The sequence below is a fragment of the Pholcus phalangioides genome, unplaced genomic scaffold (assembly GCF_987345545.1).
Source record: "Pholcus phalangioides strain wild (caught in Gottingen) unplaced genomic scaffold, Ppha-v1.0 ptg000011l_1, whole genome shotgun sequence".
Classification (NCBI taxonomy): Eukaryota; Metazoa; Arthropoda; class Arachnida; order Araneae; family Pholcidae; genus Pholcus; species Pholcus phalangioides.
This window is the reverse complement of record NW_028301604.1, coordinates 36,033,468-36,061,111: the sequence shown is the minus strand read 5'-3', so window position 1 is coordinate 36,061,111 and position 27,644 is coordinate 36,033,468. Positions and strand designations below refer to the sequence as shown.

The 27,644-nt window shown below is 38.0% G+C and overlaps 2 protein-coding genes across 2 annotated transcripts in view; one reads left to right on the top strand and one right to left on the bottom strand.

The window, feature by feature from the left end:
* The window catches only part of LOC149080388 (acetyl-coenzyme A synthetase, cytoplasmic-like), a 1,034,375-nt gene that overhangs the window by 794,687 nt on the left and 212,044 nt on the right, over nucleotides 1-27,644 (top strand). Inside the window, exon 14 of the mRNA XM_089239527.1 lies at nucleotides 6,917-7,025. Coding sequence (XP_089095653.1) covers nucleotides 6,917-7,025 — 109 coding nt within the window. The remainder of the gene's footprint in view (nucleotides 1-6,916; nucleotides 7,026-27,644) is intronic.
* Nucleotides 22,423-23,157, bottom strand: LOC149080391 (uncharacterized). Its single transcript, XM_089238649.1, has 3 exons — nucleotides 23,029-23,157; nucleotides 22,810-22,913; nucleotides 22,423-22,712 (listed from the first exon to the last, which is right to left on the bottom strand). The coding sequence occupies exons 1-3, from the start codon at nucleotides 23,070-23,072 to the stop codon at nucleotides 22,423-22,425; spliced, it is 438 nt and encodes a 145-aa protein (XP_089094775.1). The 5' UTR covers nucleotides 23,073-23,157.

Sequence of the window (27,644 nt, the reverse complement as noted above, 5' to 3'; positions counted from 1 at the left end):
CATCTGAAAATTGATCAATAACTCAAGAAATGAAAAAAAAACAATTAACGAGAGCTAAAAATTGAGAATTTGTGAAAGCTTATAATTTTGAAGCCCTCTATTTGACTGATTACCCTGGGCTAAGACGCCTTCATATACGAGCGGAACCATCAGGCATTCTGGTCCTCGCCGAAATCCAACAGGGTTGCTGCACGAAATCGTCGCTTCGGAAATGACCGCCAAACAGAGGGAAAAAACAATCGCGTCGGTAAATCTGGCATAGCAACCTAACAAACAGATTTCCCCGCGCCCTAAAAATGGGTGGCAAATACGTATGGGAAATTCAATTTGTGGGAGAAATGAGGAATTTCAAGGAACAGATTTTTACTACGGGAAATAAATCACGTTTCACGAAATTATTGGTAAACAATAGGTTGAATTCGTAACAGTTCGTGTGATCACGATCAAGTGATTAATCTTAAACACAAAAGTATATAGCAAAAAAAAAAATTAACTTTTTTTCAGGTTTTTAGTGAAAATAAAATATTCCTATATATCCCCTACCCCGATCCTTAATTTTAGGATAAAAGTCGGCATACAAAAATATGTATAGTCAATTTAGATTACATGAAGAAAATTTCTTCTGGATATTAAATGATTGTGTGAAGTTAAGGGTTTGATAAACTACTGCCTCTAGATATTGGAAATTTAGTAAAAAAATTCTTAAATACTTTAGGAGCATTTATTTTATCAGAATTTTCTTCAGTATATTACAAATTCTGAATAGCACACACAGGTTCAATAATGTAAATTGACGAGCTCAATGAGTGAATGAATTTATTTATTAAAAGAATATTACAACATAATGTACATAACTAATGAAAGCAAGATTTTGCAAATATCATATTCACAATTTCACATATTTTTCTACACTAAGTAATTAATTACTTTGCTGCTTTAGAGTACCAGTAAACTTTGAATTACAAAAAAAAAATGCCTAAATAATAGAAATATAGTTCTTTTCTTGAAACTGCGTGACCCAACAGCAATTTATCTGGAGAAGAAAAAAAAAAAATATATATATATATATATAAATATATATATATATATATATATATTCAAAAGCAATACTTTAAGAGAGCCAAGATAAAAACTCAACAACTGCAAATTGAAAATTACACACACAATTATGGCAAAAAATAGTCCACACTTAAATGGTAAATACCCATATTTCGTTATCTGTGACCCCAGCAATAGGTCAATACAGGGGCACAACAAAATACTTTGTCCCCCGGGCGAGCCAGAATTTTGGTATCCTCTTGCATGTAGAAACAGTTAAAGGATGAATTCTGCACCCCGCCTGGTCTAGCGCCTGGGGCACCAGACCCACATGCCCCCCCCCCCAGTTGCAGCCCTGGGCCAATAATAAGCCAATCTTAAAATTCTAATAAATGTATAAAAGCATCACAACATTAGGATAAATAATCACCAATAAAATACACACATTGATTCCTTTTAATAAATATATTTGTATGTAGCTAGTATCCTACAAACCAAGCTTTCTCTCCTCATCTAAAAAGTAAACAAATAAGCAATGACGAGCAAAAATGAAACACGAACTTTTCTTAAAAATATAAAGACACTGAGGCTCTATAACATTATTAGTGTAAGTGCATAATGTAATTTTTTCTGACACCACACAGTAATTCATTGTGTACAATAGATAGATGTCGATATGTATAGCAAACTATTTCCAGAATTTTACCATTACTCATCCAAAAATTTAAAAGAATAATATATAAATTACAGGTGACTAAAAGATGAAAAAGACAAGTATTTAAGATACCAAAAAAGGTACGAGAAAGATATATTTATGTAAAGATGTTCAGATAAATTTCACTTAGTTTTAGAATCTTTCAAACTTCTCAAATTTCTCGTATTCAGAGGAATGGATGTGTGAAATGATGTTGATAGAGTGATAAATAGTTACACCTGCGCACTCACTAAAGTGGGGGAGCCTATTTCATAACTTCAGTACCTAGATTGAGTAGCTTAGTTACATTACCAGTTTATTATTTCAATTATATTTTCCTAAATAATTATTTGTTTTTTGTTCAGTGAAATTATCCTTCAATTAATTACAATAGAAATAGAAATAAGTGGCATGAATAGAGTTTTCTTTTAACGTAATCTAGGTTGTGCGATGGTAAAGGAAAACATATCAACAATGGGAATATATTGAGCATACAAGAAAGACTGAATTTGTGCACATGCAACAGTTCATATTTTCAGTGAACATCATTAGTGTGAATGAATATAAAAGTGAATGAATATAATTAGTGACAATGAATATAAAAACCATTTTCATGAAACGGGGAAAATTTCATAATACATATTTACATGAAGTATTATTATGTGTGATCAGTTGTGAAAAGTCACGTGTTCTGATGTTGTGGTAATGGACATCAGAAATAAGTGTCCACCAGTGAATGAGAGAAACCTGATTTTCACGTTTTTCTTGCCATCATAATAATGTGTTATGTGCTTGTACGTCTGTATAACGAGATTTGTTGCTGACAGTTGTCGAAAACTCTTTCATGCTTTCTAAATCTTTTGCACACATTGGACACCTTAATGCTTATTTTCTGAAATAATTGTATTCATATTTTTTGTACTACACTTACCATGATATACCAAAATGTCACTATTAAAATGTCACTTTTTAACCACAAAGTCAAAAATTAACAAATCAACGATTACAATGCCAGTTAACTTTCTTTTTTTTGTCAGCTTTCTTATATCAGTTTCTAATTCCCCTCAAATTTTACTCACAGAACATATTAAATGTAAAATACAGACTGCAAAATAAATTAAGTGAATTTTTGCTTTATTATTTCTCAAATCTGTGGCTTTTTTTAACTTGCTTTGTGTTGAGCATTTGAAACTGCAGGCTTCGCTAAGCACTAAAATGATAAATTAAAGAAAGCAAACATGCTGGCAATCAGGCCCGTCATTTAGGGGGGGGGGTGGAGAGGGGCCGTTGCCCCCCTGGCTTTTGAAAGTACACTACTATATAAATATATATACATGCGTACCTTTAGTACATGCTCTTTGCCCCCCCCCCCTTGGAAAAAGTTGAAATGACAGCCCTGCTGGCAATATTAAAAACTAATAATATTTTTGAATATTGAGGTTATTTTCGTGTATCTATGGTTTTGAGGAAAAAATAATTTCATCAAAATTCATAATTCACAATCTTTGAATGCCTTTTTCGCGAAACGTCAATTTTTGCAATTGCGGACACGATTACACAAAAATGATTAGACCAATTATTATGAAATTTTCCACACTTACTAAACTAACTTAGGGCTATAGAAGGAACTAGAATCTTTGAGATTCACAGGAAATTAAAAATTTTGAATATTGCAAAAAATTTGAAAATTTAAAAAAAAAAAAAAAAGATACTTTCCTTCATAATTTCTTAGAACTCCTAATTCATTGAAATTCCACATTCATATCCTTTGGAAGGAAGCACAAGCCATAGATCTAAGTAAAAATTACTCATTTAATCATGCGTACAAAACAACTATGTTTTTGCAGAGGCAAAATTTAACGTGCAAGTTTTTTGCTTCAAAACTCAGTGTGTATGAAAAATTTAAAAGCATTTTCCATGCAAGATAATGATGCAAGCTAAACATATGATGCACATTTTAAAACATTACCATTAAACTAATTCTAAATAATTTAGCAGAGTAATCACTGCATATGCCTTGCATGAAATCCTGTGTCCCCTTGAGGATATGAACCGCACTAAACAAAACAGTTAATTGTTCATTTTCTGGCTTTATAATAAAGAGAACAGAGAAAATAAGGTTATTCGAACACATTACATACCAAATCATTGCTCAGGACTTTTTCCTTTGGGAAAGAGCGTAAATCATCCCAAGATGGTCTCTCTGGGCTGTCAGTGGTCATGTCTTTCTGTCTGTTCAGAAATTTTGGGAAGGCCTATATTCTTTTTCTGTTGAGGAGTGAGAGGTTTTGGAGGATTGGGAACCTGGAACTATGGGACACAGCAGTTTTCTTCAACTTCTTCCAGTCATTCTTGCCTTTTGTGAGCTGAAATAGGCTTTCTTTAAAATGTACCTGATTTGAAAAAATGAATTAAAAAAATGACTGTTTTAAATCAAGATAAAAAAAACAATGCCAAACAAAAAAAGTTCATATCGCTTAACATGTACCAATAAATATACATTAGACTATATAGTAAATTCTATGACATATATTTCTAATTGCTTCCTATTGTACAGCTCTTTGTCAACTGAAATACAGCCAAACCTCCTTTTAAGAGACGCCTCTTTTAAATGCAAAAAATATCTCTGCGGCAGTTCTTTGGAATAAGAATTTCAGTAATTTATCTCTGAACAATGGACACTTATACAAGTTTTAATAGTTATTTTCAAATGATTATTTTAAGTAAAAGTGATAAGAAATTGTCTGAAGCTGTTTCAGAATAAAGCATTTGAATTTCAATTGAACACTAACAACATTAAATACACATTAAACAGCATATATTTACCTGTAATCTAACAAGTGATATAAGCACCTTTGCACCATCACCACCACCACAAAAAAAAAAAAAAAAAAAAAAAAACAGCATAAACTTTAACCCTTCCCAAATTATGGCATTGTCTCGAAGTGAAGATTAAGAGTAGAATGAATAAGCTTTGAAACATTTTGTACATCTATAAAAATATGTGAAAAAGAAGTTTTTAAAAATAAAGTTGTGGTGAAAAACCCTATCTAACATAGGGGGGGGGGGATCCTTTTAATTCATTTTCCTGGACTAATGCTTGGGAGATTATGACTGATAACAATGACCTGAAAATCATATCTCATATTGAGGCTCCACTGTACTTAATTTGGCTATATATATATAGCCCCTTGAAATATCTTTGATAAATGGTCCCTTAAATTTGCTCAGTACTGTAACACTAACAATTACTAACAAACACATAATTTTGTTGCTTATTGTAAAAAAGAAATAATACGGACAGAAAGGAAAATAAACTGAAAAAGTTTTTTACTATTACATTTATTTTTAATTCCACGGAATACTCTCAATGTACAAGCGATAAGTCGCCAAATCGGAAAAGCTCACTTGAGTGATCAAGCAAGATTGCGGGGCTGACGTCCAATTAATTCGATTTCTACTTGTTTTGTTAATTAAAAATCTCAAAATTTATAAACTATTTACGATTCAAACATGTCATTTGCTTTAAACGCATAATAAAATAACTTGTCTGAAACAGCTATAGGTCGTTACTAAGTAGCGATAACTCGCCAAACTAGGAATCAAAATCGTAAGCAATCAGAAATGTTTCAGGATTAACTTACAATAAATCCAGGATTCAACTAGTTCTGTTCGTTAAAAATCCTCTATTTACGCATTATTTCTCCAAAATTTCACGGAATAGAAAAACCAGAAAATTATTGCGCATATTAAAATCACCGTAACTCTTATGCTACACACAACACAAAATTATGGCGCCAAATATCGTCTGCTATTTTCCACTGATTTTTTTACTTTCATTAATATCATTTAGTTCTAAAATTTAACAACATTATCACAAATATGTATCATAAATATGTAAAAAATGTATGTTGTAAAAAATTTTAATTCAAAAAATAATTAAATTTCACTTACTTAGGGAAGCTCCGTTTCCGTGAGGAACTTGGCGCTCTAATGCACAGTTCGCGATTCTTGCATTTGTCCTTATAAAACTCTAGAAATCCCTTTTTTATCCGAATTTCAACATTCTGGAGCCGAAAATCACGGAATTTTTGCAGTAATTTCGAAAAAAATTGACAAAAATGATTCAAAAACGCTAATAATATTAATAAAAAGGAAGACGTCCTAAAGGATCCTACGGTAAGATAACATTGAGCAGCGCGCTACCAAGGGCCAAAATGGCGCATGCGCCAGCGCGGAGTTCTACCCTGGGCTAACCAGCACCTCCGCAGTCTGCTTGTGACGTCAGTCCATTTTCCCACAGAATATTCAGAGGAAAAAAATTCCCTGCTCGTGCCAGATCATCGTTGTGAGGAAAAGAAATGATCGGGCTCAGAAGTGGCGATTTCTATGCCCCACATCCAATCACTATGCGGTATTTGTGAGTCAATCAGGAAGATTCTACGCCAAAATAAGAAGAAACGAAATAGGATGCTGTGTTTGAAAATGTGGAAAACTTGCTAGGTAGTCTGAACGACGTTTATGGCAAACAGTGCAGAGGCCTTCTATCTCTAGGAGATACTGGCTAGACTCAGGGGTCCTAACAATGACGTTAGAATCGGGGTTGCAGTGGCGGAAAGCAACCACTGAGCCTGGTGATGAGCACGATATTTATTGTAAAATTTTATATAAACTTTTTAAAAAAATTACAATATTTTTTTAAACCGTTCTGTAAGCTTTTCATACAGAAGTCGAAATCCTCTATTTAAATCTGAAGCTGAGCACTCACCGGTGCCACTGGCGTCAGACCCGGGGATGCTGTGAGTGCTAGATCACCCACGTTAATTTATGGCATGGGTCTGAGCACCCCAGAATTGATCTAAAAATCAAAATTCCCTACATAAAGCTAAAAATGAGCACCCACAGTTTCGAAACGCTTCCGACACCTATTGATCCAAATAAATTTTGTCTAAATCTGTGACGCCAAAATCATGCTTTGACTTGCACCATTTCTCAAGTTTTTGTTCGTGAGTATTCCAAGCGCATCTACAGCCTTTAACCTGTAATGACGCGGTATTTAGAATCAGAAGTTTTATATATCATTTTAGATAGCTCACTATTTAGTATAGGGTTACTGATTAGACTTGACAACCTAGAAGTTTCCCATCTATCGTGTGAGATTCTCAATTTTTTTCTTTATTTTAGGTATTTGAAAAGCCCTGGCCAGGTATGATGAGAACTGTTTACGGTTCGATTGAACGCTTTGAGGTTACATACTTCAAGAAATTCCAAGGCTATTACTGTACTGGAGATGGTTTGTATATTTTTTTATCTTTGAGCAATTCCTATGCAATTCCTATGGTGCTTCACTGATGACTTTAATGAACATATTGATATTGGTGTACAGACTGTTTCAAATTGTTGTCTGCAAGATTATCTTTGTAACCGTTGCGTCAGAAGAAAACTTGCAATGACAAAAAATTTCGAAATGAACCCTTCCACTCACGGGTTTTTATCAACCAATTTCAAACATGAGTAGTTCAAGTATTAGTGATCAATTGTAGCGATGAACTGTGATGTTTGATGAACTGTGGTATCTCTATTAACTGGTATTTTGGAACTTTGGAGTCCCCGAACATCAACTTCTCAGTGGCCCCATAGTGCTGTTAACGCACCATGGGTACCTGGCTCGCATGTGGTATATTAAGCATATACTTAATAGTTTTTGACTTTTTGGAATCCTCAAAAGTTACCAACCCTCAAAATTTAAAACAATTCGATACGGAATCTAAAATTTTCTTCTATTTGTTTTTTGAGTTCATACTCCCACTATCATTTTCTCCATTGCTCATCATTTTTGTTGTTTCACAATATACATACTATAGAACTTGCTAAATATCGAATAGCAGTTTGCCCAACGTGATTGCACGCGAGGGTCCCAAAGTAATAATTTCTGTTTGCAACATTATTGTGATATACAATGAAGTCATATAGAGTTCACAGAGTCTTCTTATCAGATATATTAAATCTTGTTCTTCTCGCAATGAGATATTGAATATGCTTCACTACTAGACGTTCTACAAGCAAATAACACGGCGTACTTCGCATAAAAAAAAAGATAGCGTTAGTGTCGGACACTGCCACAGTTATTTTCGTGAAAACGATAATCGTGTATAGTAAATTGAAATTAACTTTAATTTTTCGTACTATAAAATGCTGTGCTGGGAATCTGCTGTGCTTAGCTTATGTTTATATACGTCAGCAAAGTAAATGAAAAATTGTAATTCACATCCGTACTTGATCCAGGTTTACTCGCTCGCTCAATCACTTACTCACTCGGCCACTCAGTCACTACTGGGTCACTCACTCACCCGCTCAATAACTGACTCGATCAATCACTTACTCACTCGGTCACTCAGTCGCTACTGGATCACTCACTCACCCGCTCAATCACTTACTCACTCGGTCACTCAATCACTTACTTACTCGGTCACTCAGTCACTCACTGGGTCAGTCACTCACTCGGTCACTCAGTCACTCACTGGGTCAGTCACTCACTCGGTCACTCACTCACTCACTCGGTCACTCACTCACTACTGGGTCACTCAGTCACCCGCTCAATCACTTACTCGGTCACTCACTCACTCACTCAATCACTTACTTACTCGGTCACTCACTGGGTCACTCACTCATTCGGTCACTCAATCACTTTCTTACTCGGTCACTCAGTCACTCACTGGGTCACTCACTCACTCGGTCACTCAATCACTTACTTACTCGGTCACTCAATCACTTACTTACTCGGTCACTCAGTCACTCACTCACTCGGTCACTCAATCACTGACTCGGTCACTGGATCAATCACTCCGTCACTCAATCACTTACTCACTCGGTCACTCAATCACTTACTCACTCGGTCACTCAATCACTTACTCACTCGGTCACTCAATCACTTACTCGGTCACTCAGTCACTCACTGGGTCACTCACTCACTCAGTAACTCAATCGCTCACTCCCTCGCATTGAACTGTTGTCGGTGAATTGCCAGTCGGTGAATTTTCCTAGCGATGAATTTTCCTAGTGGTGAATTGCATGGCTGTGAATTGTCGGTCGGTGAATTTTCCTAGCGGTGAATTGCATGGCGGTGAATTTTCCTAGCGGTGAATTGTTGGTCAGTGAATTTTCCGGCGGTGAATTGTTGTCGGTGAATTGATGGCGGTGAATTTTCCGGACACGCTTCTCAAGGGCAACAAAAAAATTTCATGTTTCTAAGTGCAATATTCGTTGAGGTATTTGATTTCAAAATTTTTGAGTTGAAGAACAGCATAAATTAAAAGCTCATTATGCTGTTCTTTCTCACCTTTTCAAGGGTTTTTTGAATTCAAATATCCCAGTAATATTGCAGTTCGAAACAATTTTTTTTTTCTAAATACTTTTTCTTCTAAATTTTTTTTTTACTTTAAATCATTTGACAATACTGGGAGCATTCTCAAAAAGTTGCGTGACGAAATTCTTTAAACGCTGATGCCTCAGGTACAAGTACCCACCGCAAGTTAAAATCGCCAAATGCACATTGCAAAGACAAATAAATGATATCACTCCGGTTTTGTTCCAGACTGATAGTACCCGCTGTGGTGGTCGAGTGGTTATAGTGCCGGACTCGTGATGCGAGGATCCGGGTTCGAACCCCACAGTGGTGGTCGGCTGAAGTTGGTTTTCTGTGGTTCCCAACTTCAAGGCGCAAATGCGAGCCGATCTCCCCGTAAAAAGTCTCGCCACAGAGAGCAACAGTCCTACAACGATAAATCGTTCAATCATAACACTTCACTCATAGTTAGAAAAAAAAACTGGGGGCAGATGACAGCACTACACATAACAAGCATTACACAGAAACAAACTTTACGTCAGGTTGCACTACACGTACACGCACGTTCCCGCATTCGTTGGGGGGTTTCGCGGGGGGGGGTGCATGTGGGGTGTAGCAGTAGTAGGTAGGGCCTCCAAAAAATGGCTCGGGGATCCATGATGTTCTTAAGTCAGCCACCTCGTTGGGCAATTTGCCTGTTGTGGCGTGGTATTTGTATTTGTATTTGTATTTTAATATCTCTTATCGTCTGGGTACCAGGTAAGCTGCCCTGATTCGTTACTAATTGTTTTCCGCTATATGTGAGCAGTTCACAATGAAAATAGACGCCATTTGTATCGTTTGATAGATATTCCAAAGACAAACACGATGATACTGACATAATTTCATTATGTCACACAAAAAACGTATTCACGTCAAAACCCGCTGCCGTGTCTATGTGACACAGCCTACCCCAATTTTTTCAAAGTGAAACTTCAATAGCGACGTAAGTGAGGGAGAGAAAACATCACGAAAAAGTGAAACGCTTCCTTTTTCTGGTTACGTGCCCTGTGCGACAAAGATAAATTTTGTCGTGCCCTGTGCGACCAAATCCTTTTCTATTGTTCACTTCCACAACAATTTGTCACTTCCCATGTCGTAACATTATAATCGAATTGCTATTCTATTTCTGTAATCAATCTACTATAGAGATTATGCAACATATAGTTTAGTATGTGATAGAAGCAAAAAATCTTTTTTTTGGTTTATTTAAAATCGTTTTTATATTTTTTTATACCGTTCAAATCGTAGGAACTAATTTAGTTTATCGAGACGAAAACTTAGATATGCAATTGATAATAAATACACGAACAGGGATTTTAAAAATGGAGCCGCTGTATTTTAGGGTGATACGGAACATCTAGAGAATATCATGATCGGTAAGAATTCAGTGTAACTTTGACCACATTTAACATCATTCCGCCTATAGCGTCAGTTTTTTTTTGTTTTTGTTTTTTTTGGTCCTGCTAGTACAATTTGTAAAAAAAATTATTCGTTATTATGTCACCCCGCTGATGAAGTCATTCTTACTCGGTCCCGAGGAGGGGACGTTATACCGAAGTATAGCTCTAATTAAGACAGTAGTTTCCAACGATGCGTCGCGTGTCACGTTAAGATACTTAGAGATCAGAAAGGGTTGTCGCTAACTTCTTCAGATATTCTTTTCATAACTTCGGATTTTCGCACACAAAAAAAAAAGTTCCTGTGTAGAACACAATATTTAAATTCAGCCCATCACATCGTTTGACAAGCTGTTCTTGCACAAGACTTCAAAGTCAGTTGCGGTAGTATAAATACTTGATGAAGCTGAGTAAAAAAAAAGATCGAAAATTCATCATCCGTTATATTTAAAATACGATTACATTTGACGATTTCGATGAGACGATGACTCAAACGATGATTGTTTCACAAACACTTTCGCTGAAGGCCATTTTTCCTTGGATAACATAACATAGAAAAAACTCAGCCATTAGTCTTTACAATTAAGAGTAACACAGTTTTGTGAAAACTTAACAACTTAACATAAATTTGACAGTATATCAAACCAATAGTAAGATGTCCATTCAATCGAAATTATTCAATTTTTACCTATGTGAGCGTCGTTATTGATTTTTGTTTTTGTAATTTCAAGGGAAAAATAAAAAAAAGTTCCAATTCGAAAAAGGAACCCATTCCTACATTTTAATTTTGTGGAAGCTCGTCAACAATGCCGAGCAAGTTCATCATTGCTATTGTTTGAAAAAATTATTTCATGAAAAAGATCGTTCATCATGGTGTGGTGACCATATTTCGTTAGAAACATATGGAAAATTAGAATTTTATAAAGAAAAATATGGGACATCACTGAAGATGTTGGTAAAATTACCAACTGTGTTAAAATGTCTGAAAAATTAACGAGGGGTGAAAAATGACGGGATACTAGAAATCGCAGCGAGTTGAACTCTAATTAACCGAAAAAATGTTGAACATGGAAAAAACACGAGATGAAAATTTAATAATTGTAGCTTATAATTATATTTAACAATAAATTCTTGAAATAAATAGGAAAATTGTATAAAGGAAGTCAGACGGTCAAAGGTACATGAAAGTACGAGAATGTCCCGACGTGGCCCCCTCCCCTACTGGTAATATGCTGTAAATTAGTGTGAAGTTAAAAAACGATGATTTATACTTTTAATAACATTTCCATGGTTGCCATGTAGCCTTCTACAAACTTATTATACTAAAATTATTTTTCAATTATGTTGATATATGTGGGATAACTACGTAATGTATTTCTCAAAACAAATCCGTATTTTCATGTGATTTTGACCATCCCGAATTTTCGGAAAAAATTTACCATTTTTTCTACGCATTTTCATTCAAGAAGCCAACTTGAATTTTCATTCTTCATTGAGAAATCAAGTATTAAAACTATCTTCCTAACTCATAAAAAATTATAATACGATAATCTATATATACACTCATTGCCATAAAAAGAACTTCGTTCTCCTTGGAGTATAAAACAAGTAAGCAGAGCTTGCTGGAGTGTATTTAATCGTTTGCAAAGGAAATGCTGAGTTAGACATGCCGTTACGCCGCCGTCGAAGACCATATGAGCAGTTGTTAGAGTTCGATAGGGGAAGAATCATCGGGATGATGAAAGCTGGGTGGTCAGCTCGGCGAGTAGCTCGTCAACTAGGCCGTTCTGATTTTACTGTGAGCAGGTGTTGGGACCAGTGGACAGAAGAGACGTCATTTACACGGCGACCAGGTTCAGGACGCCCTCGACAGACCAGTCGTCGAGAAGACCGTCACATCATCCGAAACGCACGCGTAGAGCCAACTGCCTCATTGGCCGCTACCCAGACATAGGCAGCAGCTTCACTACGGACCCCTGTGTCTTCCCGAACTATCGCAAGGCGCCTGTCTGAAGGACATCTGGTCGGTCATTTGTGGTCGGCTGAAGTTGGTTTTCTGTGGTTCCCGACTTCAAGGCGCAAATGCGAGCCGATCTCCCCGTTAGAAAGTCTCGCCACAGAGAGCAACAGTCCTACAACGATAAATCATTCAATCATAACACTTCACTCATAGTTAGAAATACTGGTGGCAGATGGCAGCACTACACATAACAAGCATTACACAGAAACAAAAAACTTCACGTCAGGTTTCACTACACGTACACGCACATTCCCGCATGTACCGATTCGTTGGGGGTTCCGCGGAGGGGAGGGGGTGCATGTGTGGTGTAGCAGTAGTAGGTAGGGGCTCGGGGATCCATGATGTTCTTAAGTCAGCCACCTCATTGGGCAATTTGCCTGTTGTGGCGTTGTATTTGTATTTGTATTTGTATCGCGGCGCCCATTACGTGTGCTGCCAATGACACCCCCCCCCCCACCAACGCCTCCGTTTAGAGTGGTGTCGAGCACGACGGGATTGGACTGCAACGGAATGGAACCAGGTCGTCTTCAGCGACGAATCGAGATTCAACTTGAGCAGTGACGACAATCGTGTTCGTGTGTGGAGGCCCCGTGGTGAACGCTTCAATCCTGCCTTCGCTTTACAGCGACACACCGCTCCCACAGCTGGTGTTATGGTATGGGGTGCCATTGCTTACGATACACGGTCACCCCTAATATTGATCCATGGCACAATGACAGCCCAGCGGTACGTCCATAACATCCTTCAGCCACATGTGTTGCCACTCATGGCAGGGCTCCCAGGAGCCATTTTTCAACAAGACAATGCTAGGCCACACACAGCAAGGATGTCGCAAGACTGCCTCCGCCACATTGCCACCCTTCCCTGGTCTGCTCTATCCCCAGATTTGTCACCAATCGAGTATATCTGGGATCATTTGGGACGGCAAGTTGGACACCCTACGGCCGAACACATACTGGGGAGTTAACAAAGAGAGCGATTTCAAAAGAGAAAATACATCGAGATCAGCATCGATGTCCCGTAACATACTGAGGAGGCAGAGGAGAGCGAAAATGACCGCAGGCGTTCTGAAGGGTAAAGAAGAAAAGCCTTTGAACGGGAAACGTGACATCTCGCCAACTAGTAACCCTACCAGCCTGTTCATGCCAAATCAATCAGTTTGGCAATATTGGAGGATTCCGATAAGTAGTATAGGCAGCGGTATACCGGAAATGGACGGCCTTGACCACAGGTGGGCGTGGCCGTGTTGTTGAACGGAGGTAGTTTTGGAGGGGGCGTGGCCATCATAATGGCGGCCATATTGGATTCGTGTTGTTGGAGAGGGCATTTTTCCCCTCCTGTGATTGATTCGTGTTGTTCGTCGAGGTGTGTTTTTGGGTTTCACGTGGCGCTACATGTCGATGACGTCATCTTTCAAGATGGCGTCCTGATGATCGTGTTGTTCGACGAAGGGTCGTCACGTGTCGATGGCGTCATCTTTCAAGATGGCGTCCTGATGGTCGTGTTGTTCGACTATGACGTGACCCAGAGAGCGCTACTCATTCAATCCCTCTCCCTACAGAACACTTGGTGTCACGTTACTGAGCTTGCGATCACGTGACCCTTCTTGGATGGACTTGTGTCCGAGATTATATTTTTCTAGGTTATTTAGGAGGTGTCGGAGTTTCCGCAGGATGTTTCTCCATGTCGCCACTAGATGGCAGCACTATTTTAATTGATTTTAAGCATTTTTTTTCAAATGTAAAAGTGTTAGGTGGTCAAGCCCTGGGTTCGAACCTGGTTCCTCATGATGACAATCCACAACGTGGACCACCCGACACATACCAGTACGTTCCTTAATTAGCTATAGTATCTATTTATGTAATATTGTTGACCCTATATAAGAAATTGTTATCGTTAATAAAAATAATGTCCCACGTTAATTTTGCAATGGGTTGTAATCACTTGACTACGATATTTATCTGTTACCCGACATGCTGGTTGGTCACGTGACGCTGTTATCATTGGATACTGAACATGCAGTAACATGTCTGAACAATCACGTGACCTAGGTTGCGCTGCCGTCAAACATGCAGGAACATGTCGGAACGTGATTCCCGCGGTCGTTGGAAAATATTTACCTGTTACCACGTCACTGGTTGTGTTCTCGCTAAATCCTATTGGTTCTATGGGTATGACTTGTCTTCACTCGTGGGTATTATTAGATTGTGGATGGTTAGTATTTGCGCTTTGGCAACACGTCAAAAGTTGATTCTATTGGCTCCGTGTGACCACGTGACAACATTCGTCCAATCGCGAAGTTGTATGGTCCTTGGATCTACTAAGTGCAATCCCGTTTCATTAAAGTCTTGCTCGTGGTCTTCGCTTTTCTTCACTTTCCAGTCTGAACGCCGTTGGTTAAAGACGTATGACATGGCCGATTCGAGTCCACCCGCAAAGAGATTGAGATCTGAGGTAAGTTTATTTTCTATTGATATTTTTCTTCGCAAATGATTTAACTCTATTTTATTTCCAATGCTGAAAACAAAGCCTAATTTTTATATAATATGCCCTGATTTGCGATGCCCCTAACACGATTCTTTCTTACAGGACAAAATGTCAGAAGATCTGCTAAAACAAATGGCTCTACCCGATCATTCCTACCAGCTGGGTGACTCTGTCTTGGCGAGAGTTTGCGTCTTCAATGGATATATCCTGGTCCACGTAAGGGAGTTCAACTGGTTGAACAACAGATGGTATCCAACCAAAGTCGGTATTGCCGTGGACCAAACTATTTTCAACTGTGTTATGGCGTCATCATACAAGAACTGGACTATGCTACAGCTTCATCTAAAGTGATTGTGCATAAGGACGTTTACGCAAAGATCGGCCCTACAGAAAAGAATGTCACTATCGTGAAAGAGCGATTACACAATGGTGTGCCGAGCAAAAATTACATTAAATTGAGCCAAGACCAATGGTATAAGTTGGTTGAACTTAAAGATAACATCAACCTGAGCATAGAGTGTTTTCGTCTGGATCTATTGGATTTGGTCTCGTCTTACGGCGACTACGTGGGGTTCAACAGCTCGAGGAAGCCAACAGTGGATGAACAAAAAGTCATGCGAGACGACTTCCATGCTGCATTCCGTGAGCACATTGTTAAAAAAGGTGACTTAAAATCGTTAAACTGTATTGAGAAAACAAACGACCACAATTCTTTTGAGACATTTTTGAACGCCGTGCAATGTTTTGATATATATGAATTTATTGATGTATATCTGTCTAGGCAGCACTATGAAGTGAGCTGTGAGTCTAAACGTCGTCTGGTTGATTAATTTGTATTTGTTACAAGTACGTGAATAAATATTTATCCATTGAATTAAATTTTTGAGTTGGTATTTTATTTTTTGAGTGTTTTACTATTTATTTGACTGTAACTCAACAGAAGTTTCATTATACTTATGGATGGCGTTAAGTCTGTTTCATTCGGTCCAGTAACCGTTGTTGAAGTTGGTAATTATTGCAAGCGCGGATTCTGGGTTGAAGACGCCATTAGATTCAAACGTAAAGTTGAAGAGTTTGAAAAACTTTGGGTAGAAACTGTGAAATGGAAAAATATACAGATCCAACAGAACTAGGAAGTTTATGAGGAATAAATGCTCTGCATCGGAACTTGAAAGAAAGAGGTTATAATTTTTCTCTGAAACAAGTGAAAAAATGGTTAGACGGTAATGAGGCTTATACATTACATAAGCCAGCGCGAAAGAATTTTCGCAGGAATCGTGTTATCGTAGGTGGCATGAACGAGCAGTTTCAAGCAGATTTAGCTGATATGCAATCATTGAGTAAACAAAATAGTGGCTATAAGTATATTCTTACTTGCATTGACATTCTATCTAAATACGCTTGGGCTATCCCTTTGAAAGATAAAACTGGAGAAGAGGTAACTAAAGCATTTAAAAAAATATTCAAAGACAGAATTTGTCAGAACTTGCAAACTGACAAAGGAACGGAATTTCAAAACAGGGTAGTACAAAGATATCTTAAATCCAAAAACGTAAATTTTTTCACGAGCGAAAGCGAGAAGAAAGCTTCAGTGGTAGAAAGGTTCAACAGAACGTTGAAACAGAAAATGTTCAAGTATTTCACGTTCAAAAATACTCATAGATACATCGATGTTTTGGATCAGTTGATCAAGAGTTATAATAACACGTGGCATCGCAGTATCAAAATGAAACCTATCATGGTGACAGAGGAAAATCAGTCTCAGTTATGGCAAGAATTATACAAAGACATCCTAGGAGAGAAAAATATAAAATTCAAGTTTGCAGTCGGTGACACTGTTCGCATAAGTCGATCAAAGATGATTTTTGAAAAGGGTTATGAACATAACTGGACTCGCGAAATATTTACCGTAAAACAGTGAATAGGCAGAGATCCCCCTGTTTACAAGATAGGTGATGCTGATGGAGAACCTATTAAAGGAACTTTCTACGAGCACGAGCTGCAAAAAGTGAAACCTAGTGAATATTACCAGGTTGAGAAAATCTTGAAAAAGCGGAAACTTAAAGGCAAAATCGAATACTTTGTGAAATTCAAAGGCTACCCAAATAAATTCAACGCATGGGTCCGAGAGTTGAAAAGGATATAAAAAGACAGTAACCACTAAATTGTTACTCATTAGAAAAATGTCTTTCTTCCTAACACTACCCAGCGATAGTTTAGCTGCGTACTACCCAGGTAACACGATATCTCACTACATTACTCAACTGCCAAAACCGATTCATTTGTCTGGAGATTGGGAATGTGGGTTATCTGAAATAATTTACCCTCATTGCTGGTACAACGTGACGGAAGGTTCCAATCTTATAGGATTTGACTTGGGTGATGGTGAACTGCAGGGACGACATATTCCAGCTGGGAATTATGAAACAGTGTCCGATCTAATAAAAGGTATTGAAATCGAATCCTTCAAGAACAGAATTACATTCCACTACAACGACAGCTCTAAGAAAGTAAAAATTATCCTGAACGATGGGGCAAGATTACTGTTGAACACTGGTATTGCTGAACTATTAGGTTTTGAGCCTACCCTTCTTAAAGAAACCACAGAGAGTCCTTTCGTAGCAGACACAAATGTATTTTATCCTGTATTGTACATTTACACCGATATAATAGAGCCACAAGTGGTGGGAGACGTTCAAGCACCTCTCCTACGCGTAGTTAGAGTTAAAGGAAGAGACAACGAAATAGTCAGTGCATACTATGACCGACCATACTGCTTTCCTCTTTCCCGGCGAGTATTTCAAATCATCGAAATGGAGATAAGATCAAGTTCTGGTAAACGCATACCATTCAATAGAGGTAAAGCCATAGCAGTATTACATTTTCGCATTAGACAAATACTATAAAACTGTTAAATGTGCAAGTTCAAGATCATTTTGAAGTGAGATACGAAACTGTAAAGATGAAGGTTCCCTATCACTGCTGTACAAAATCGTTCGAACAATATTATTTGGAGCAAGCTGGAAGAGGCTTACCATACTATTCTGGAGTTACGCTGCAGCGAGGAAATGGATTAGGCAACATATTCTGGAGTTTATTCCGAGTCGCCTTGCCATTTTTGAAGCAAGGAGCCAAAACTGTTGGCAAACAAGTACTAAGATCTGGAGCGGACATTGTGGGTGACGTAATCAAAGGAGATAAAGTAAAAGTTGCTGCCAAGCGTCGTCTTAAGGAAGCTGGAAAAATTCTCGCCGAAAAAGCAGTAAACAAGACAAAAACAATGTTTGGTGAAGGCCTTAAAAGGAAACGTCGAAAGGCTCAACGCGCCATTTTTGCAAAGAAACCCAAACGGAGTACACGTGACATATTCGATTCGTGATGACTTACCGACTCAAAGATTCCCCCGAACTCGTGAAGTCCGAGCTGAATTTATTTTCTTTACCTGGCACGCAAACTGTAATAGAAGGTGGCAAATGGGTGACTTTTCACCCTATAGCAAATGTATCAGATGGAGGTCCCATAGAATTTTACATTTCTGGCAGTGGAGAAGAATACTTGGATCTTACACAAACCCTGTTATACGTCAAGGCCAAAGTGGTGAAAGGAGATGGAAAACCTTTGACCAAAGAAGACAAAGTAGGGCCTGTAAACCTATTTTTACACTCTATGTTTTCACAGGTTGATGTTTCGCTTAATGATCGCCTAGTGTCGTCATCAAACAATACTTACGCTTATCGTTCAATAATCGAGACACTTTTGAATCACGGTATTGATAGCAAGACAAGTCATCTTACTACTGAACTTTATTATAAGGATACTGCCGGAAAAATGAACATCGTTGATCCTGAAGCTAAGGACGGAAATGAAGGACTAGCCGAGAGGGCTGAATTTATAAAAGAAAGTAAGACGGTTGACATGATTGGATCTATCCATGGAGATATTTTTTGCCAAGGACGATTATTATTGAACCTCGTTTCCCTAAAGATAAAACTTATTAGAAGCAAGCCTGAATTCTGCCTTGTATCTTCAACCTCAAAGGCCGATTACAAAGTCATGTTAGATCAGGTATCTATACAGATAAGGAAAGTGAAAGTCTCGTCGGGTGTGCTCGTTGGTCATGCCAAAGCATTGTCTCACACATCAGCAAAGTATCCTATAGATCGCATTGTATGTAAAGTCTACTCACTTCATCAAGGAAATATGTCCTGGATTCAGGATAGTATAGTAGTGGGCCAGTTGCCAAAAAGAGTTGTCGTTGGTTTAGTAGACAACGACGCGTTTTCTGGCTCATACAATAAGTCACCTTTCGAATTCAAGCACTATGACTTGAATTACATAGCAGTGTATATAGATGGCGAGCCAGTACCCTTCAAGCCCCTGGAACCACAGTTTGACCAGAATCAATACGTACGAGCTTATCACAGTTTGTTTCTCGGAACAGAAAAGGCTTGCAAAGACGAAGGTATTGATATTTCTAGAGAGGGATATCCGAATGGCTATTCGCTCTTCGTATACGACTTATCAGCCGATTTATGCCACGACGGTCATTTCAATCTAATAAAACATGGAAATCTACGATTGGAAACCAAGTTTAAAGCACCATTGCCAAACCCAATCTCCATCATTGTATACTTGGAGTTTGATAACGTGATAGAGATCAACCAGACACGCAACATATTGTTTGATTTCAGCAGTTGAATATGTATTCCTCCCAGATAGAGAAAGTGTTAAAGAAAGAATCACCGTATTTCATTGGCGTGTTTCCCTCCGATAAGATACCCAAGAACATTAATTACCCGGCTTCCTTCGTGGTCAACAGCGATGATCACACCCCAAGCCTGGGTCACACTGGATGGCCGTTAATTTACCAGATAAGAAGATAGTGGAGTTTTTCGATTCGTATGGACAGAAGCCAGAAGTATATGGAAAAGACATCGCTTCATTTATTAAGAGGTTCCCAAAAGTTTTGTGGAATGAAACACCTCTACAATCTCTGACTTCAAACGTATGTGGACAATATTCTATGTATTTCTTAATCAAGCGCAGCGAAGGAAAATCTATGGAAGATATTGTAAATTTTCTAAAAATGAATGGTTGTGACTTTGCTTTGTATCAATATTTCAAGAAGAAATATGGTGTAAGAATGATTTTTAATAAATAAAAAAAAAAATTTAAAAATGAATATTTCTTGTGTTTGTCGTTATTGTGTAAATTACTGTTTGAAAAAAAAAATCAGAACAAAGACAAATTTTTACATTGTTGATAACATTTATTTTTTTCTCATAATTACAGAGTAAACCACGTAGGGTTTTTCATTTCTTTCATAGCTTCATCAAATATTTTTTTTCCAGTGGGTACATTATTTTTCTTCAATCGGTTTACACGTTTCTTCTTCTTCATAGATTCTTTGAATAGTTGAACAATATCGCTTCCAGGTACAACTTCACCTTTATACACGAGTTCACCTTTTTCATTCCAAAAAATCAGTTTGTTATTCTGCTTCATCTTCTCTATCAGTTGCTTGGTCATCTGCTTTTTCTTTGGAGCTGTAGATTTCAATATAGAATCTTCATACTCCATTCCATCGGATTCTTTGGTCTCGTTGTCGACTTTGACGTCGCCTTGAACTTCTTTGGATGAATTGTCAGCAATTTGCAAGTATTTTTGCAACACTTGCAAATACTGTTTTGCTTTCTCACCGTCATCAAGAACTTTTCTCTTTAGAATGGAATTAATATCTTTGTCCAACAGCCCGAGTTGTTCTTCGACGGCATTGAGATGTCGGTCTGCCGCAACGATGACGTATTTTTTAGCGTGTTCCATTTACTAAAGTGGAGATGACGGAAATCGCAGCGGGTAATAGCAGGCTTAGAAAACCGTTTCCTTTCTGAACCAATATGCGTCTTTTTTTATATAAAGGCACCTTCTTGGCGGCTAAATTTCTTAAACTTTTTCTGTACTTGCTGAGTTTCACTTTCCGAGATTTGGTTACAGGAATATTTCCTTAGAGTAAATTCAAACAGACCTCGCACAAGGCTTTTATAACACTGTTTTGACTTTTTTTGATCAAGTCGAGGCGTTTCTTAGGTTTAGATTGGGAGATCTGTCGTAGGAGTTCAAGGTGGTGATGCGCGTATCGAGACACCAGGATCACAAATGGGAAAAATGTATCTGTTGCCTGCTATACATACCGAATTTTACAGCCTTGGTGAGCGCGCAGTGGTCAAAATTCGCCCTGTGTTTGAAGCACTTCACGTGAACGGGGGTAAGGCAGAAACTCGGGGAAATTCTTCTAGGTCGTTGCACTCCATGCCGCAAACATAAGTTATAAACTTACATTTCTCGAGTCCCTTGCAATATAGTTTGGAGTGGGAGCGGGATAAGAAGCTAAGCATGTCCGTGAGACTTTCATAAGGAAAGTCACCACCGGACCAAGACATGTTATGAAGATTGGCCATCACCCATACAGCAGAACATTTCTCTTTCATTGTTAATTTTGCCCATTCGAAGGGGGGTTGGAAAGTATAAACGCCGTAACTTCCAGAATCTACCGAAAAAAAGGCAAGTTCCTTCACTATGTATCCCTCCGTCTCGGACTGAAACCCTTCGAAGTCAATTATTACACTTCCCATGACCGCTGCTGTTGGTGACTATCTGACTTATCTGGGCTGGTAGACGTAGTGTATATCGTCTCGGAAAATACCGGTTTTTAGCCTAAGCCCCTCCTCCGTAACCGGTTTCAAATCAACTAACAAGTATCCATACGCCTGTTTAGTTGCGTCATCAAAAACCTCTTGTAAGAACTTGCTCTTACCAGGATACATCTGCCTAGCTAAATGTTGTATTTGACTACGATCCCTAGGACATTTAAATAAAATCAAATAATGGGCGTTTAGGGAAATTTCTCTCATCTCACTTCCTTTATGGAAAAAGTTCTAGACTATGAACACCACCGACAGATTTTTATGATGACTTCCCCGTGTGAAAAGATTTGTTAACCGTTTATCGTTTCCCAATTCAGTCATCAAATCGTCTATAATAAATAATGTTCTTTGACCGATGTAGGAGTTGTAATTATCGGGTAACCCCTCAACAAACTGAACTCCTGGAATTTCTTCGTAAAATGACTGGTGGACCCCATAAAACCATACTATTTCGGTAGGGAAAGGTTCTATCATCTGCTCTGCAAGTAGCTTGGACACAAACCTAGTTTTTCCACAAGATGTGGGTCCAGAGCATACTGCCGTAAAAGGTTGTTGAAGCTTCAGCACGTCCATGTCAAATGACAGTTATTGACATTACAGAGGTATTTATGAAAAAATATTAAATTATTTTTGAAGGTGATCAGAAAGGACCCTTGCGAGTTACGTCATCATTTCACCTTAGGTTTCCTACTTATCTAGTATCCATAAGGAAGGGTAGAAAAATCCGGCAATAGCACACGCTTATCATAAACCAGACCATATTTTTTTTCTTCTTGCCGAGTAATGATTCTTCGACGTTTAGCATCTCTGGTGATTTTGTGGTCATCCACCACACTGAGCTTGGAAGTAAAGTCCAATGAAGTGACCAATCCCTTCATAGCTTCGTAGTTCAACACTTCGGAATTCTTGTAGTTCAGCGTGAAGCCGCGGATCTTGCAAAAAACCTTCCCATCAGACCTCTTATATGCATAATTCTTGGCTCCACCTGTAACAGAAAAAAAAAGATAAATTGAATTATTTTAATAAAATATTTTCGAGAGTAATGAATTTTTCATAAGATTGTTAAAACAATGACGACTTACCTGAAACGAATTCCGAAATCACATGACCATCAAGTTCGTCCGTGAACTCACCGAGAAAATCTCCCAACTTTGGATCGTTCTTTCCATCGCTGGCATAAATTATCCTATAAAATTAAATAAAAAAGTTATTACACTGAAAATAAAAATACTTGAATTACATAAAATTATATAATGATGGGCATAAATGACATAAAATTATGTAATGAATAAAACACTTACGAATCTGTGTCGAAGTACAACAGATTAGTGTCCATTTTTTCCATTTCGGAATACAGTTTTAGTCTGGCCCATGCGGTGGTGAATGCAGCCAGGAAAACATTTGTTCTGTCTGTTTGGGGCAAGAACTCCGCTTTGTATTGGAACTGTACAGCAGCAACTTCGGGGGTGGGTAGGTACAGATCTTTCACCTGAAAAAAGTAAATATTATTAAATATTTTTCAAGAATTAATAAATATTTAAAGGTTAATAAATATTTAAAGGTTAATAAATATTTAAAGGATAAATTAAAAAAAAAAATTACTCACCTTGATAGCTGGATCATTTATCTTCTTATAAAAATCTTCGACTTTTGTCACGTATTCAAGTTGCACCTTATTTTCTTTCATTCCCCAACGTCCCCAAAAGCTATAAAAGGAAAAGAAACCATGTTATTGAGAATAAATTCATGAGAGAATAGAATAGAAAAATGAACTGTAATTGTAAATACTCACCTATTGAGACATAATTTCGCCACTTGGCGACGACCGGGGTTTATCACTATATTTTCTGGATTTAACTTAACTCCTTCGACTTCCAAGTACTTTGATATGTACGCTTGTTTCTGATCGTCTGTGGAGACGTCTGAAGGCCAGCCAGAAGACTCTTGCTTAATTTTTAGAAATGCATCAATATATGGGGCAAAAAGTCTTTCTTTTATATCTTCAAAATGATACACCTAAAAAACAAATTAGAAAATGCATAAATGTAAAAATTATTCAGGTATATTACAAAATTATTCTGAATCTAAATAATAGTCATATGTTCCATCAATGTACCTCGTAGATTTCTTTGACGATGTAGCCTTTCTCTACTGCCTTCTTCACTTCTTCTGTAATCCAGGTCCCTGTTAAACAACGCTGTTCCTCGTGGTGATTACAGTCTTTCTGTCTTGTCTCCACACAGACACGACATAGGGGAAAAGTAAGTTTGCCTCCAGATCTGCAACAAAAGTACAAAATGCAGTAAAAATAAGTTAGGTTTTCATTTCTAAATCATAATAACAGCAAATCTTGAAAAAAAAAAAAAAAGCAAAGTTAAATGAACTTACCGATACGGCAAAACAGGCAAGAAAAGCCCTCGTGGTGGCAAGACCTTACAATGTACGATTCCAAAGTAATCGCCGATGTCAGCGAAATTTTCGGTGATCACAACTGGATGTCCAACAGGATATCTGTAAAGTAAAATAATTTAATTGATACATAATTAAATATAATTAATTATAATTTAATTGACCAAAATAAAAAGTGAAAGATTAAAAAGAACTTACTTGCAGTATTTGTTCACCCACGGGTACAAAGATGTAAAATCAATGTACTTGGCCGTGCCCTGGTAGAATAGACACGTGGCATTTGTTCTACCACCGTAGAACGCACCTCGAGGTTTCAATCTATCAACAATACCGAGACCTTCCACAAAATCACTCAGTTGCTGATCAGATTTTTTTTAGTGCAGCAAATTCATGTTCCCACATGATCTCCAGGTTGAATCCGGCCGATTTGATCTTCTTTTCCTGCTCCAGTGTTTTCTTGTGCAGTTCCCACATGTGTGTTTGTGTTGTGGGGTTCATCATATCCTTTTCATAGCACGACGGGCAGCCATGCCAGTAGCATCCTAGGAAAAAAAAAAAATTAGAAATAAAATATATATATATATTTTTTTTTTTTAAGAACAAAATAAATATTAGCAATATATTCAAAATGAACTTACCGTGAAACATGAAGACCGTGTTTTTTTCAGGGCAGTACCCGTCCACTATTACCCCTACCACCCTCTTCTCACCAGTGCCGTTCTTCGAGTGCTGAATGGCTATGTCCTGGGTTGTGCTGAGGTAAATAAGCCATTCCGTGCAGATACGACTGCAGTTCGTCCGATTCACGTAGCCCGTAGCGGGAACCATTCCTATCAGACTTTCACGGATATGCTTTGACCTGTACGTAGCCATACAAGCCGAAGCAATCGTTAGGTACTGATAGGGGTCCACGCCCGTCAGCTCCAGTAACTCGGAGCGAAACTGTAGGCAGCATCGCCTCAAAATGTCGACATCAGATCTGTAAATAAAAAGAATTTAATTAAATAAAATATATAATTAATCTATTAAATAAATTAGCTTTCTATTGTTTCTGGTAAAAGACTAAAAGGAACTTACTTGCAGTAGTCGTACATTTCGTCTTGGAAGACGAACGTTTCCTTCTTCCTTTCTTCGTACCACTGATCAAATTTCTGTTTGTTGTCCACGGTGAAGCCTTCCGGATTATAATACGTTTTCTCGGGTAATGGACCTACATAATCTTGGTTTTCTGGCCTGTTGAAAAGATGTGGAAAATAGCCCTTTTTCAGTTCGGGGATCCCGAATGTTTTCGGCAATTTCGACAGTGCCATTGGGAGGAAATTCAAACTGTCGATGACACGGATGTTCAAAGTGTTAAGACTTAGAGCCATGATTTTGGAGCCACACGGCACAACGGACGGTTTGATTCCTTGCTTGATGAGATATCTGAAAAAAAAAACCACTATTAATATCTAAATAAAAAATAAGTAAATATGAAAAGAAATAACCGCAGAAATGATACTTACTTGAGCAGGAATTGTCCATCAAAAGACTTCATGTTGTGCGCTATTACCGTAAAGCCTTTGTGGGTTTTATTGAAAAGCCACTTGCAGAAGTCCTCCAAAGAGTTATAGCCCTGGAAGACAAACTCTTTTCCGTCTTTATACTGGGCAACTGCAAAGTTGACCACATGTTCGCCGGATGACTGATCAGTCTCGAAGTCGAAAAAGATCAGCTTCTCCGACGGGAGTTTCGGCTTTACCTGCTTTAGAAAGCAGAGATGTCGCTCCTCCATGTGGTACAACTTGCAGTTACCACAGTACTTTTCGCCACATACGTGCTTGTTTTGCGGCCGGTCCTTTGCTACCAAAAACTTCTTACAGTTCAGACACTCATAGAACTGTTCACAATAGCTCTGTTCTTTCCTTGCGACCTCTTTGTGCTTTCTGATGCACTCATCAGACCTACATGTTCTGTGACAGTCTTCACAGACCCGGGTTATACAAGGGGTGCAAACATCTCTAAAACACGTGTACATCTATGTCGTTCCACGTGATCGTATGCTTTATCGCAGTCTTCGCAATAAAAGTTTGTGCCATGGAAACCTTTTGGAGATGTTATGAGGTCGTAGTGGCTGTCATGGAAAAGCAGAAATATACGTTTTTCTCTCCTTACCTGTGTCTTAAACACCACCTGTAAGATATAAATTAAAAAAAAAAAAAAAGTTTATAATTTGAACGTAGCTGAAAATGCTTAATTGACAAACAAAGTCTAAAACAATAAAAGAAAATAATGCTTACCTTATAAAATTCTGCAGAAGATATAACAAATATCTGTATATTCAAAACTTCAGCAAACTTTTCAATATCGCAAAACCCGCACGGGCCCAATGCTACATCAGCGTCTCGATGCAGGTCTTTGGCCAACTCCTCTTGTAATTTGCACCTCACGTCTTTGATGGTGGTCAGTCTCGGGTGTTTTTCCAATATAGCGTTGCCAACGACAATTGCTCTACTACAACATAATCTGTCACCAGGCACACATATGATGGATTTTTTGGAAAGCCGGTCCGCTTCCAAATTCACGACTTTACGCCGTTTTACGCCTCCTCCGCGTGGTAGGCGGACGGAAATCACGTCAAACCTCAGAGACGGATCGTTCAATGGAATTCCGTCCTTGCTCTGCAATACTTTCGTAATTACAGAGAGGAGAAACTCCACGGTGAGCGACCCAACCCTCACGAGTGACGTGGAAATCGGTACATCCAAGTGATCCGAGAACATGATAATTCTGTAAATAATAATTTAAAAAAAAAAAATCAATAAAACAGAATATATTTGAAACTCTTTAAATGCACATATCTTAAGAAAAAAAAAATCATAGGTAAAATACTTACCGGATTAAATCGTCTTCGTGCAAGTCACTTGTGGTTTCCTCGATAAGCCTTCGCAGCATAGCCCGCAAGTAAGCAACCGCAGTGATAAGGCGTCGTGATGAGTCCGGCAGATCTTCTGTGCGGATCCGAGCTGTGTATGTCACTTCTTCGGCATTGAACCGCTTGTTGGTCCTGCGAGATTGTTCTCTCAACACGTAAGGTGTATTCTCCTGAAAAAAACATGATAATTAGAATAAAGGGGAAAAAAATCATTTAATAGAAAAAATATTTTATAATTGAAAAAAAAATTACCTCTTGTCTAGATGTACCTTCACCAGGGTCGTAATCATTGCTTCTTTTTTTTCCACCACCACCTATCTGTTCTAAGGCTTCCTATGAGAAAAAATATATATATACTTGATTATTTAAAACAAACTTTAATAAATAAGTCAATTTTAAAATAAACATCAATTATTGAAATAGGTACCTTCTCGACCTGTGTCCAACTGATTTCTTGAGAGAATGGGTTTACATCTATGATCCAGTCTTCTTCTTCAATAAATGGTAGTGAATCCGCGAACTCCATGTCGCAAGTGTCGATGGAAATCGAAGATGCCAATGCTTCCTCTTGCGTCCATAATATATCAGATGGAA

What these genes read in the sequence shown, in the direction of transcription:
- LOC149080391 (XM_089238649.1), bottom strand. Translation starts at nt 23,072, where the DNA reads ATGGAAAAAATGGACACTAATCTGTTGTACTTCGACACAGATTC. An exon ending in TTGTACTTCGACACAGATTC is followed by an intron (nt 22,914 to 23,028) that starts GTAAGTGTTTTA and finishes TTAATTTTATAG; the next exon opens with GATAATTTATGCCAGCGATG. An exon ending in GATTTCGGAATTCGTTTCAG is followed by an intron (nt 22,713 to 22,809) that starts GTAAGTCGTCAT and finishes TTTCTGTTACAG; the next exon opens with GTGGAGCCAAGAATTATGCA.